This window comes from Ictalurus punctatus, unplaced genomic scaffold, assembly GCF_001660625.3.
Source record: "Ictalurus punctatus breed USDA103 unplaced genomic scaffold, Coco_2.0 Super-Scaffold_100060, whole genome shotgun sequence".
Classification (NCBI taxonomy): Eukaryota; Metazoa; Chordata; class Actinopteri; order Siluriformes; family Ictaluridae; genus Ictalurus; species Ictalurus punctatus.
In genome coordinates this window covers 778720-792741 of record NW_026521090.1, presented here as the reverse complement: position 1 = coordinate 792741, position 14022 = coordinate 778720, and the positions used below count along the sequence as shown (strand labels likewise).

The window sequence follows — 14022 nt, the reverse complement described above, 5'->3', positions numbered from 1 at the left end:
CAGCCACATCTGTTTCAGATTCATATTTACACTTACTCTTGCACTATTAACACTAAATCCCATTACCTGTATTTATGAATATTAACATTTGCTATTTTCATTACTTATGCTACTCCAATTAATAATCTTGCTGTTCATATTGTTATTTAATAATATAACTGTCAATCCAGCATCTAAAATTTTCACACTCCAACCAGACATCCCAAATAGCAAGTACGTTTGGGCCACATGTGGGTATTATCCGTCACATATGGCCTAGATATAGCACCGCTGAACAGATATGGGCCAAATTGTGACCATATTTGTCCTCGTCCTGCAAAGTATCCTCAATAGAGAACAGCAAGTCATGACAGGACACGCCGAACACATTCATGCCCTTCAGAGAGGAGATGTGGCACTGCAGCTCAGGGTCGGAGCGGCACGCAGACGAGTGGAGCGACTGCAGCTGCAGCCGAATGGAGGATGAGTACGTGTCCTCCAGTGTGAAAAGCTCCTTCAGCTCCTGCTTTGAGAAGTACCGACATGGGTTCTTATCACCCGTCCTCTGGTGGATCAAAGAGTTCTTAAACACCTATAGTAGGAAAACACACACGTGCACATACATGTGCAAATACACACACAAGCACACACATGACGAAATTATATCGTATAGATGTACCGGTTCAAGTAAGAATTTTAAATACGCAACCAGGAAGAAAAAAAAAAAAAAAACGTTTGTACACCCTGGTGTCACGAATCAAGGATGGGTTCGGAAGCAATCGCAGATATATAACATTTATTATATGAACAAACAACAAAACATAGACACTACGACAACTAGGCAAAATACTGTGGCATGAAACAAAACATGTAACATGGTAGTCTAATACAACAAAAGACAGTGAATCAGTGCAGACAATGGCTATATATACACACACACACGAGTGCTCATTAACCAAAACGTGAATCAGGTGCAGGTGGTCATGTGACATGTAGTGCAGTGCAGTGGCTGATGGGAAGTGGAGTCCAGAGCTTCCTGATACGTGACAGAACCCTCCCCCAAGGGCGCTACTCCCGGAGCGCCCAAAATTATACGTCCTCCATCTGGTGGTCCTGGCCCCCTGGAGAAAATGTCCCCCGCAAAATCAGGAGGCCGGGCGGCTTCTTCAATGGCACAGGGAAGCTGAGATATTTCCTCGGCAGAGCATGAAAGCAGCGCGACGTCCCCAGCTGAACTGGAAGGCCGAGAGAAGTCCCCCGTGCGGCCAGGGAGAGGAGTGTGGGTCTCCTCGAAGCAGAAGGGGGGGAACTCTAGTTGCCATGGAGCAGGCGGGTTGAGCGACGACCTCAGCTGAACGGGGAGGCTGAGCGACGACCTCAGCTGAACGGGGAGGCTGAGCGACGACCTCAGCTGAACGGGGAGGCTGAGCGACGACCTCAGCTGAACGGGGAGGCTGAGGCTCTGAGGTCACTATGTGAACCTTGGGCATAGGCAGAGCTTGGCTGGCCGTGTCGGCGGACTGGGGCATGGGCGGAGCTTGGCGGTGCGTGTCGGCGGACTGTGGCGTGAGCGGAGCTTGGCGGTGCGTGTCGGCGGACTGTGGCGTGAGCGGAGCTTGGCGGTGCGTGTCGGCGGACTGTGGCGTGAGCGGAGCTTGGCGGTGCGTGTCGGCGGACTGTGGCGTGAGCGGAGCTTGGCGGTGCGTGTCGGCGGACTGTGGCGTGAGCGGAGCTTGGCGGTGCGTGTCGGCGGACTGTGGCGTGAGCGGAGCTTGGCGGTGCGTGTCGGCGGACTGTGGCGTGAGCGGAGCTTGGCGGTGCGTGAGCGGCATTTGGTCATTTGGGTCAGTAGGCCTGAACGTGAACTCAGGGACGCGAGGCTTGATTTGGACCTCAGGGACGCGAGGCTTGGCTGGGACCTTAGGGACTTGAGACTTGACTGGGACTCGGACACCAAAGCCTGGTGCTAGTGCCTCCCCGCTGACCCTTTGCTGGAGCTCGGCTGGTGAGCCCACCTCGTGGAGCTCAGGTTCGAGCTCTGAGGTCACCCTGTCGGTCCAGGGCTGGGTCTCTGTACTGAACACAAACTCCCCCTTGTACCTGGACTCCTCCTCCTGTTGGCGTAGCATGGCGTAGTCCTGCATGAACATAGGCGGTAAGTTGAAGCCCAGGTAATTCCTGGCGTCCTGCTGTTTTCGTAGCGCAGCTTGGTAATCTTCCGACTGTTGGCGCAACGTGGCAAAGTACTCCACTAACATTGGTGGCATCCTGACGCCCCAGATATCCATCTTGGCGATCTGCTGCTTCTGATTGTTGGTCTTTCGTTCTGTCACGATTCAAGGTTGAGCCAGAAGCAATTGCAGTATATAACATTTATTTAAACAATCAAAGAACAAAACTAAGACAACTAGGCAAAATACTATGGCATGAAACAAAACACGGGAACACGAAAGTCTAAGACAACGAAAGACCGTGAATCAGTGCAGACAATGGCTATATATACACACGAGTGCTCATTAACCAAAACGTGAATCAGGTGCAGGTGGTCATGTGACATGTAGTGCAGTGCAGTGGCTGATGGGAAGTGGAGTCCAGAGCTTCCTGATACGCGACACCTGGCACATGTGTTTTTTTTTTAAAAGTTTTTAAATAATAACAAGAACATTAATACTGAAATAACACACACACAAATATGCTGTGAAATCTTAAACTTTTTAAATGTTATATTTAAATTTTTTGCACATACTCAACGTCTCCCAGATTCATCAAGAGCTTCACCCAGGTTACTTTTCTTAAAGTTCTCAAATGAACAGAGCTCCTTAATGCTTCCCCTGAGGTCCACAGGAACACTGCTCTTTTTAGGGCTTCAACAACTAGTTTTATAAACAAATACTCTCGACTGTTTTTAATCAACTACTCCTGGGTAGCTGGAGTACTACTCCACTAAGCTTTTGTGGAGTGCCTTAAGCAGAATGAACTTAAGAATGCATTTAGGCGACTTATTAGAAGGAATGTAAAAAGTGAGTTCTTAAAAAAATAAATAAATAAATAAATGAAAATAGATAAATAAAACCTGAGATGTATCTTGATCTCAGGTTTCCCTTATCGATGGCTTGTAACTTGCTTATCCAAGTCGATGGATGTAACTACCACCCCAAAGTGACAGAGAAAGGATACATGGCGTAATGGACTATCAAATATCAACAGATATTAAATGAAAACCTGACTGCCTCTGACAGAAAGCTTCAAATTGGCCGTGGTTGGATCTTCCAGCAGGACAGTGATCCAAAACATACATCAAGATCAACACAAAAACGGTTTACTGTTACTGTATTTGTTACACAAATACAATCACACACACACACGTTTGTAGTGCTTGTGTAGTTTCAGTTTGAATGTGTAAGCTCTGGGAGATTCACACACTACAGGGTTTGAGTGGTTTCCCCCTGCAGTGTCTCCAGTTTTACAAATGCAGTAAAAATGGGAGACAGGAGTTAAGTGGTGCAGAGATATACACACATACACACACACACACACACACACACACACACACACACACACACACACACACACACACACACATACTGACTGGTATGTAAATACCTGTTATATTTCTCCTCCCTGTTTGCATCATTGATATTCAAAGACCTGCAAATAAACCAGACACAAACACACATAAGCTCAATGATACACACCTCTCAGCTCAGGGGTGCATTAACACAGCAGCCTGCACTCTGACCCCCACCTCATTATACTTTAATAATGTCCAGTGGATATATTCTGATGTATATATAACAAGTTCAATCACCTGATTTCTTTAGCTTTTGATACTCTACGGCTGCTCCTAAGGCCATACAGACTTCATATAAATCCATAATGAACTTTTTCACACTAACTGTTGTTACCCAGATGAGGATGGGTTCCCTTCTGAGTCGGGTTCCTCTCAAGGTTTCTTCCTCTTAAAACATCTTAAGGAGTTTTTCCTTGCCACCGTCGCCACTCAGTGGCTTGCTCAGTTGGGATAAATTCACACCTTTAATATCTGTATACCGTGTTGATATTTCTGTAAAGCTGCTTTGAGACAATGTCTATTGTAAAAAGCGCTATACAAATAAAATTGAACTGAACTGCACTTACTCCTAAGGTCAGATCAGGTTAACGTTCTTTGCTTCCCCATGAGGCGCAATAAGTTTACAGACTATGAAAGTAACACTGGCTTGATCTAAGACAGTGAAAAATAGTCAAGTGCACATAGCAAGCTTTGTTTCATGCTTTGTGTCGATGATCAGCTCACTGTATTGGGACAAAAAAAAAAATATATATATATATATATATATATATATATATATATATATATATATATATATATATATATATCTGCAGATCGCATGTTTAAGCCAAACACATCCAATTTCGATCTACATCTTATCGATCACCACACATCCATGAAGACTTTCCTGTACATCACAGATTAGGTTTTTGACTTTTCGGTCACAAAACATCCAGACTGATTGATTAATACTAGCTAATTTATTGTGATTGCCCATATAGAGGTCATATTATTTTCTAGACAAACTATTTACTGTTAGCTGCTGATCTATTGCCTATATGCACAAACATTTGAAAGCAGCAAAACTTTTTATTTGGGATTAAGTAGAAGGCTGTCTAGAAGTAACATTCTGCCCAACTCCTCACCTCTGCCAGCAGTGAGAGTGCATGATGTGGCCACAGCTGCCGGTATGGGTACCAAAGGACAGGTCAGGGTGCATGAAGAGGGGATCACAGCTCTCTGTAACACACATGTATCCTTCAGAAATAAGCACACTGGCTACTCAAACCTATCCAATTACTTGACTTGCACACTGTAAACCATAACCTTACCTGGATTGTGAGGGGGTCTTTTGCGGTTCTTGGACATGACCGGAGAGCGTTGGACAAAGGCAGCGAGCACCATGGCGGTGCCATCAGGTAGGATCTCCTGCGCTTCGTGACACAGGATACACATCTCCATCTGCCTCCTCTCTCCTCCTCTGGCACGCCAACGACGAGGTCCCACACACACCAAAGCACTGTCACATGAACTGGGGCTGTACCAAGCAGAGACGGATGGTTACAAGTACACTATAACCTTAATTTTATGTTAAGGTACCTCTGAATTTGTTAAAATAATCAATGTTGAATAAATGGGTTCATCTTTTTTTAATCACCAGGAAATTGCTAAAAATGGCCTAGGATCCTCTCTACTCATTTACCCCAACAGAAAATGCTCTAAATGAATATGCAAGATAAAGAGTTTAAGGATGCATTTACTGACATAAATGTACTGATTGGATATTGAAAATACAATACAAGTTGACTTATTAAGAACACTGCGTCACTACGAGCATGCTTAGGTACCCATGCTCTGCTGATGTAGAGGCTGAGGCGTCCAGATCCTCTGAATCCTGCGTGAGCAGATCTATGTACTTATTGATAAAATGACTCTGGCTCTCTAATGTTTGAGCCATGGTTTTTTTCCAGCACAGTTCAGCTTTCCTTTTTCTCTCTGCTTTGTCTTTGTCCCACACAGTCTGCAACACACACACACACACACACGTAGATTTAAGCTCTTCAGCACTTTAAAGGGTAATGGTTAATATGTCAGTGGAATGGAAAGTTGCTCAAAGTGTGACCTCCATGTGACAGTGCCCTGTTCCTTCACAGGGAGGTGCAGCAGCTGTGCACTCACGCATCGTTTTAATGCTAACCACCATCTGTGTAGAAAAAGATACTTAATTTAGGAAAATACTTCTACAAGAAAACGATACAGCAGTGCAGTTAGAACTACATGCACACACAATCAAAGTCTTGCAAAACTAAGCATATGTTCAATAGAACACATTTGTGCACTAAAAAGTATACACACACCATACCATTAAATACTGAAGATGCATTACAATTTTACTAACATTTAATTTGCCTGTTTCTCTTCAAAGTACATACTACAATACATCATTAGCCTTGGCCTACACCATGGCCTTTATATGTACATGTTCTGCCTGGTGCAGGTGTCCTGACAGTTTTCACTATATGGAAAGTAAAATGCACACATCACAGTGCATGGAAGTTCAGTTTGTGTAGTAAGCAATACTTACATATCATTTAAATATTCATGTTGACATACAGCTTTTAAGTAATATGCACAATAAGCCACATCAAAACACCCCTAGGGCCACCTACAGATGATCAGCAGCAAAATCGCTTTGTAACAGTTTTATCTGAGATACAGGCTGATTCTGGGTGTGGCCCATAATGACTAATTGGCCTTCTAAACACAATATTCAAACTTCAAAAAATGTGGTAGACATGGACAACAAGACATTGAGTAAGCATGTCATGTTTCATGGATTTCTGATGCTCTGAGCGCCAACAATAATTTTTAAAATATCAGCCATTCATATCAATGAGAATGAGAGAAGAAGGCCATAACACTAATGTTGTCCACCAGAGGGAGCCACATGATAACAAATCCTTTCAGGTCTCATAGTTTAAAATCTCAGTATAAATAGTTCAATTGGTCCACTATGCATAAAATTCATTATAGTTTCATAAAATTTAATAAAGTCTAAAACCATCTAAGCCTAATCCGTTTGCAAAAGAAATCTGTGATCTTCAAAATATCTTCATTTTTATATATCCTAAATACTGAAAACATATTTGTTAAGTTGCTAGACATGACAATGCATTGCTGTCCAATTAAAATGAAGACAGTATTATTTGTATATTGTAATATAGTACATAGAATAACACTTCCATGTAGAGACACTTAAAGACTTGTATTATATTTGAAAAGAGACATGGTCAATCGTATAACTGTACACAAGCAGTTTGTGCTTGGATCCCGATAATCACCGCTTGCGGCTATATCTATATGTTGTCTTTCTTGTAAGGTTTCCTTGAGTGTTATGAAAGGCGGCGACAAATAAAATTTATTATTGCATAGTTCTCCCATCTGACCATGCAGAGTCCATCGGTGGTGTTGTCCCAGTAATAGCAGCTGGCTGTGTGTAGTGCCGTGTTAGTCTTCTGTATTATACCCCACTACCAATGTACTTAAATGCTTTTCCATGTCTGTTTTTTTTAAATGAGAGTGCGCGCTGTGATACTCTCTGTCCACTGGTTCAGTTTGTTCCGACTTTAGTTCAACCCGACACCTTCACATTCATCAGGCACTTAAAGAGACGTTTTAGGCTGAGCTGGCGCTTTGGGAAATAGTATTGACACTTTCCAGTGTGCTGTTTCTGTGAGCAAGGGGTCTCACTGGGGACACTATTTGGAATGCTATTGTGCAGCTGTGCCTTTCCCATTTTGACTCCTGTCCTGGAGTCAGGATCACACTTCTGGTACTGGCAGTGTCCAGCTCTTTTAATAACTCACTTACACATGACATGTCACACACTGTAGGCCAATCAGCCACCCATTACCATTCTGTTTCTTTCCAACAAAAAAAGCTTTTTAATGCATTAAAACTCGTGTTGTGTTTCGCTAAAAGGGAATGCTGCATCCATGGAATTGTCATTGCCATATCATGGCACATAGGATTAAAACAAATGCTTCATTTCTCCATATGTTGCTTGTAGCATTTTAAGAGGTATTAAGGCACAAGTGAGGCGTAAGAGGCTGTGCTACACCCCGCACAGCCAGCAGAGGACAGCAGCAGTGCACCGCAAGAGTTGCCGTGTGGGGGAACTCGGTTACCCAGAATACTCCAGGCTGATTAACTGGGATTGCCTGTACTTGCCAGGCCGGATGCTTAAAGCCAGACTTTGAGGCCACTCTTTGTCATACCTTTGTAGAGGGGAGAAAAATTGCCTGATGTGGGAACTACTGGGGAAGGGAAGTTTGGTCAGAGCCACTCAAATGGCTCAATCAGTGGACAACAATTACATGGACAACAATAATCCACTCTTAACCCGATTAAGACCATACTTTGATTAAGAAACTACCATGTAAACAGCAATTTTTAATTACCTTAATCAAATTAAGCTCTAATCGAATTAAGACAGGTGGAGTATTCCTGTTTTAGTCACATTATAGACGTGTATTACAGACATGTAAACACTTTAATCACATTATTATCTTAATCAGAGTAAGGTCAATAATTAGATTACTGCTGTCCATGTAAACGTAGTCAATGCCAGGTGCCCCCTCAGGAAATTCTTTGAGGAGGGGGCTCACAACTTAGGTAAAATCATCTCCCACCCTCCCTGCTCCACTTTGGTTGCTCTGCTTCCTTACTCAGCTGAGGTCATTACTCCGCTGCCTGGTTCTACTGAGGACATCCCCTACCCCTCTGCACTGCAGAAGATACCATTACAGCTCATGGCCTCACCACTCTGTCTCTCTGCTCTGCCTCCAATGTCACTACACCACCGTGTAAGGCCTGACATTCAGTGTATTCTACGTTACACCCATACTGTTCCTCATTATCTCAATATCATTCAAAAATCGACTGTTCTGTCTCAGATGAGTGATGAAGTTGATTTTGAAGCTGTGTTTCCTGATATTGGTGTTGCACTTCCACCAAAAAGTGTTAGTGAACCTAGTAATCATGTCTACATTTGAATATGATCATGAGGCACATGGCACTCACTTCACTTATTCTACAGGGTTCAGCAGGGATTTGGTTCAACCTACTAAAGAGTGGAGAAGCGGATACCAGAACTTTGCATGCTGCATGCCCAGTTTTTGTAGGCAGTACGTGGGGTAAGTTTCCAGTAAGCACCTCTGCAGAAAATGCTTGGCGCATTTGGTTATTTTTATTAATGTACTCAATTTTACTGAAAATTGGAAACAAAATCAGTGCTCACTGATATCCAAGCAACTTCATAAATCTTTTGTAAATGTTTCTTTTAATCTTTGATTTAGTTGCCAATAAGTGGCTCTGCTGTCGGGGACAAGAGTTCAGGAGAAGGTGCACTCTGTCCAGGTCCGACTGAGACTGAAAATTGAAACTCTACCTAACTCTACCTCTCTGTGTTTGTGACCATTGCACTGTATTATTTAAATATTGAGACTTGTGTTTCGTATACATTGTATTACATGTCCATAGCACACAGTATATAATATATATTTGTATATTTTCACACATTACTTTATTCTATTCAACAGTCTACGGTTCATAAAAATAACAAGTCACTCAAACTACACTGCTGCAAAGAGACTGTAACTGAACTAAACTAACAAACATGTCACTGCAGTGAGACCCACATCAGCACAACAACAGGCCACATCAACAGCAAAAGAAACCATCACGTAACATGCAACACTGTCCGATCCAGACACGTCATCCATGCAAATCCTAATTCAACATTAACTATTCATCTTATTCTAATGTGAAGGACTCAACACATCTGTAATAGACAGAAAATATGTTACAAAAAGTTTGAAAATAACTGTAGACTAACATTACCATCAAATCTTACTAATTATTCATCACTGGACATAGGCACTGTTTAAAGAGGAATATACAGCAAATTATTCATCACTGTGCAACACAAATACCTCACGCCAAAATAACTCACACTTACACTGCTCAACTTAGTAAAACAGCAGTTACATTATTATTATTATTATTATTATTATTATTATTATTATTATTATTATTATTATTATTATTATTATTATTATTATGTATTTATTTATTTTTTTTTTTATTTGAGTTCATTGCAATCGTGACGCAAGTGACCAGTTGGCATGGCAACATCAGGGCCCGTAAAGATTTATAGACACATACAGGAATCAAAGATACACAAATTAGTGATTGTTATTCCAGCTCTTTTCAGTGAGTCAGTTCATTTGGCTCAGCAATAAACTCCCAAACGACTCTTCATTCAGTACGACTAATGGCTTTTATAATTCAGCCAAATTTAGCAATATTTGGTGGATGATTAGTATGTGTGCACATATATCACTTAACTTGTTCAGTGTAGGCTAATTATACTAATCTTTAATTGTACATCATTTTGGATTATGTTTAGCATAAAACCTTAAATAATATAAAAACAGACATTATTACCCAAGTGTATTAAGTGTTTTATTTAGCTTGATCTATCCAAAACTCAAACCATTCCAAACAAACCACACTCACTACACTGCTGGACTACAGGTAACAGCAGCGCACCCCTCACTCACGTACTCCAGTTTTAATTGAAGGTTCACATTTCAAATTCCTGTTGGAATCTTTCTGACCATGTTCATGTACAGTTTGTACAAGATTTAGTTCCACTTATTCCTACTGATTATTGTGAAATGTTTAACAGAGGTACAGTATATTTTAAGATGTTTACATAACCTTTGAAAAAAAATTATTGGTTTTAACTTTGCTTTCTGTTTCTGTTGTAGAGTTTTAGCTTATTTATTAAATGATCTGGCAGACAGAAAATGGGAGTGAGAAATTTTTGGTAGGTTTAGTATTGAGCCATAAGTTAAAAAAAAAAAAAATGTTGCAGTGGCACGAAGCTCAGTAGAATTTTCTGCCATAAGTTTAATTTCCCCAAAGTTCTATGATTTTGCTGTAGCAGTGACATTGATTTGGGACATCCATCCATCCAGCCATCCATTTTCTGTACCGCGTATCCTACACAGGGTCATGGTGGAGCGTGGAGCCTATCCCAGGGGACTTGGGGCACAAGACAGGGGACAGCCCTGGATAGGGTGCCAACCTGTTGCAGGGCACAATTGCACACACACTCACACACATTCACACACTACGGATCGTTTGGAAATGCCAATCATCCTACAACACATGTCTTTGAATTGGGGAGGAAACCAGATCACCTGAAGGAAACCCCCGAATCATGGGGAGAGCATGCAAACTCCATGCATATGATAGTTGTTGTTATTGTTGCTGTTGTTGTTATTATTGTTATTATTATTATTATTATTATTATTATTATTATTATTATTATTATTATTATGAGGATCCCGTTGTGTGCTGGAGAGGCTTTTCCAGCCTGTCTCTCTACCACACCTTAAAGCATCTTAACATCACAGGACAACAAATGAAAAGAACTATCAGGAACACCACAGAGGCTGCTGAGAGAGCTTCAAGAAGGCTCTGGAGGGTGATCAGCAATTTGGACACAGGACAGGTCCAGGGAGTCTTAGGATTAAAGACCCGAAACACCCAGTGGCTCCAGGTTCCATCACTAATGTGTCCAAGAGCACATTGCAAGATGTAGGAAAAAAACATGATAATATTAATAATAAAATTAATTAATTAATTCCATAAAAATCAGAAAAGATGGCTGGACTAGAAAAAACATGCACAATGACCATTCAAGCTGTTTTTTATTTTATTTTTATTTTATTAATTACATTATTTTTGCAGACCCAGCAGATACAGTCAGGTTCATAAATATTTGGACATTGGTAAAGTTATTGTTTTTAAAAATATATATTTTTACCACAGTATATTGGAGTGGAAATAAAATAATATCAATATTCATTCTTTCATTCCAACTCCAATATACTGTGTTCGACAGCTAAAATAATAACTTTGTCAAGTAACGAAGAGGAAACATTAGCATTGTCTGTACACCAAAAAAAAAAGAGAACCTCTATGTTATGTTAGTATCAGGGTACTGGTATTGCACCTCCCCATAGTCCACCTCCTCTGTATTAAAGGTCATTTTAGATAGCAACTATAGAAAATATAGCAGTTTAAAAAACAACACCCTACTACACACTCGTCTCCTCATACTGCAAGTGCACACTGGTTTTGGCCTAGTAGGGCGAGTAAGGGAAATTGAACACAGGTTATTGGGAAAAAATAAAATGTAAAGCAAGGCAATGTTCCTAAGCATACCTCCAAAGTTGTAACAAAATGGCTTAAAGACAACAAAGTAAATCTACTCGAGTGGCCATCAAAAACACCCTGACCTGACTCCCAAAGAAAATTTGTGGACTGAAGTGAAAAAGCATGTCTGAGCAATGAGGCCCTCAAAACAGTTCTGTCCAGAGGAATGAGCACAAATTACAGCAAATCATGAGAAGCTTGTGGAAGGCTACCCCAAGTTCAATCAATGCACAGGCAATACCACTAAACACTAACAAAGTGTATGTAATTAATAATCTGTCATGTACATATGTTTATAGTTGAATCATTTTCAGACATGGGTTGGTAATTCTAGACAACATGGTTCAGGTTAATTGGGAAAGACTGGAAATACAGTAAGTGAAGAAAGGAAAAGTGAAGGGATTTACAGGAAGAGATGCATGAAACACCTCACACCTATGGTTAAATGATGGGTTGGTGGTTAAATGATGGACTGACGGATTTTATCTGTATTAAATGGTGTTTTTATGAAACATCATAATAAGCAGGGAAATGAGGTAGACTGGGAAATATAGAAGTTGCCTACTACTTATTTGTGGAGGCGGGGTTTGGTTGAACACCAGTTTGTGAATGGAGGGCGGAGCCAGGGAAAAGTGAGTGGTAAGGATCTACACCTGTGCAGGATTTTGGAACAGGTGTTCTATGTTTCAATGAGCAGGATAAAAGGGGGAGAGAGAGGACAGACACAGGAGACCCACGTGTCTAGATATGTGCATAGTGAAATAAAATTCCTGAAAAGAGACAGAAATAAAGAAGGAAAATAAAGAACTGATTTTTGAGCCTGCCCCATCTCCTCATTTTCAGTCCACCCGTATGCAGAGATTTTTACTTAGTGTACTGTGTTCATGTAACCATAGAGATTAAAGCTGTTTATTTTTTAATCCACATTCATACCCAATCTTTTATAGAATTCACTGTAAACAGATTATGTTAAAACACACACACACACACACACACACACACACACACACACACACACAATTAGAAAACATAATTAAAAGGTAAGTAGCATTTATAATTTATTTCTTGCCATACCAGCATACCATAGAATAAAAAAAGTAAAATAAATGAGAAAACAAAACCAGCATGAATTCATAAAATGTATGTACACTAAATAAAACTCTGCATATTCAGTATTAGGCCTATTAAGTAATGTTCTATATTTCTCAGTCCACCTTATTCCACTGCTTCTTACAATGTTTCATAAAAACACACACTGTAATGCACAGAAAATCCATCAGTGCATTATTTAACCATGTAGCCATTATATCCTTTTACTTTTCCTCTCTCCACTTATTGTATTTTATGACTGACAATTAACCTGAGCCATGCTGTCTAGAATGATCAACCCTCTGGTAATTTCCAAACCAAACTAATGTTCTGCCTCTTTTGTTACAGTAGCACACCTTATACAGTGGCTTGTACTGATATTATAACTAGAACACCACCATGAGAGAATTACTATTAACTTTATGACTTTAGCAACACTACAGTTCAAAAGTTTGGAGTCACTCAGAAATTGCCTTGCTTTTGAATGAAAATCACAATTTTTAAAATAACATTGATCAGAAATACAGTCATTATTATAGCTGGATTTTTAAGGGAATATCTACGTAGGCATGGAAAGGCCCATTTTCACCAACCAGCAACTCCTGTGTTCCTGTGGCACATTGTGTTAGCTAATCTGACATTATCATGGTAAAAAGTTCATTCATCATTAGAAAATCCTTGTGCAAAGATGTTAGCATGGCTGAAAACCGTTGTGCTGTTTAAGAAAGCCTTACAACTGGCCTTCTTTGGGCTACTTGAGAACCTGGAGCATCAGCATTTGGGGGTTTGATTACAGTCACAAAATGGCCAGAAAGAAAGAGCTTTCTTCAGAAACTCATCAGTCTATTGTTGTTTTGAGAAATAAAGGCTGTTCCATGTCAGAAATAGACAAGAAATTGAATATATCTTACAAAGGTGTGTAGTAATCTCTTCACAGAACATGACATGAATGAAGTTGTTACTTCTATCATGCAGTTCCACTGCAGTGGCTTAGTAGGTGGCTTTGTACTCAACCTATTTGCATTAAAGGAATTAGATATCATTTTATATTAACAATATTTTCCCCCTCACATATTGAAGCCATGGATTTCTAATAATCTGACAATTATATGAGT

General features: G+C 40.5%; 2 protein-coding genes across 5 annotated transcripts in view; one reads left to right on the top strand and one right to left on the bottom strand.

Moving 5' to 3' along the window:
* Nucleotides 1-14022, top strand: part of LOC108262158 (histone H2AX) — a 361614-nt gene that overhangs the window by 305475 nt on the left and 42117 nt on the right. The window lies entirely within an intron of this gene.
* Nucleotides 712-5516, bottom strand: LOC108261869 (proteoglycan 4). 4 transcript variants are annotated; one of them, XM_053679076.1, is made up of 5 exons: nucleotides 5377-5516; nucleotides 4861-5247; nucleotides 4675-4768; nucleotides 3583-3627; nucleotides 712-2117 (listed from the first exon to the last, which is right to left on the bottom strand). In XM_053679076.1, the coding sequence occupies exon 5, from the start codon at nucleotides 2106-2108 to the stop codon at nucleotides 1146-1148; it is 963 nt and encodes a 320-aa protein (XP_053535051.1). In that variant the 5' UTR covers nucleotides 2109-2117; nucleotides 3583-3627; nucleotides 4675-4768; nucleotides 4861-5247; nucleotides 5377-5516; the 3' UTR covers nucleotides 712-1145. The 4 variants fall into 4 exon arrangements, with proteins under 4 accessions (XP_053535051.1, XP_053535050.1, XP_053535049.1 ...); XM_053679073.1 differs by having other exon boundaries at nucleotides 723-2305; nucleotides 5377-5513; XM_053679075.1 differs by lacking the exons at nucleotides 3583-3627; nucleotides 4675-4768; nucleotides 4861-5247; nucleotides 5377-5516 and adding an exon at nucleotides 3157-3513 and having other exon boundaries at nucleotides 721-2305.

What these genes read in the sequence shown, in the direction of transcription:
- LOC108261869 (XM_053679073.1), bottom strand. Translation starts at nt 3,613, where the DNA reads ATGATGCAAACAGGGAGGAGAAATATAACAG. An exon ending in AGGGAGGAGAAATATAACAG is followed by an intron (nt 2,306 to 3,582) that starts GTATTTACATAC and finishes GAATCGTGACAG; the next exon opens with AACGAAAGACCAACAATCAG.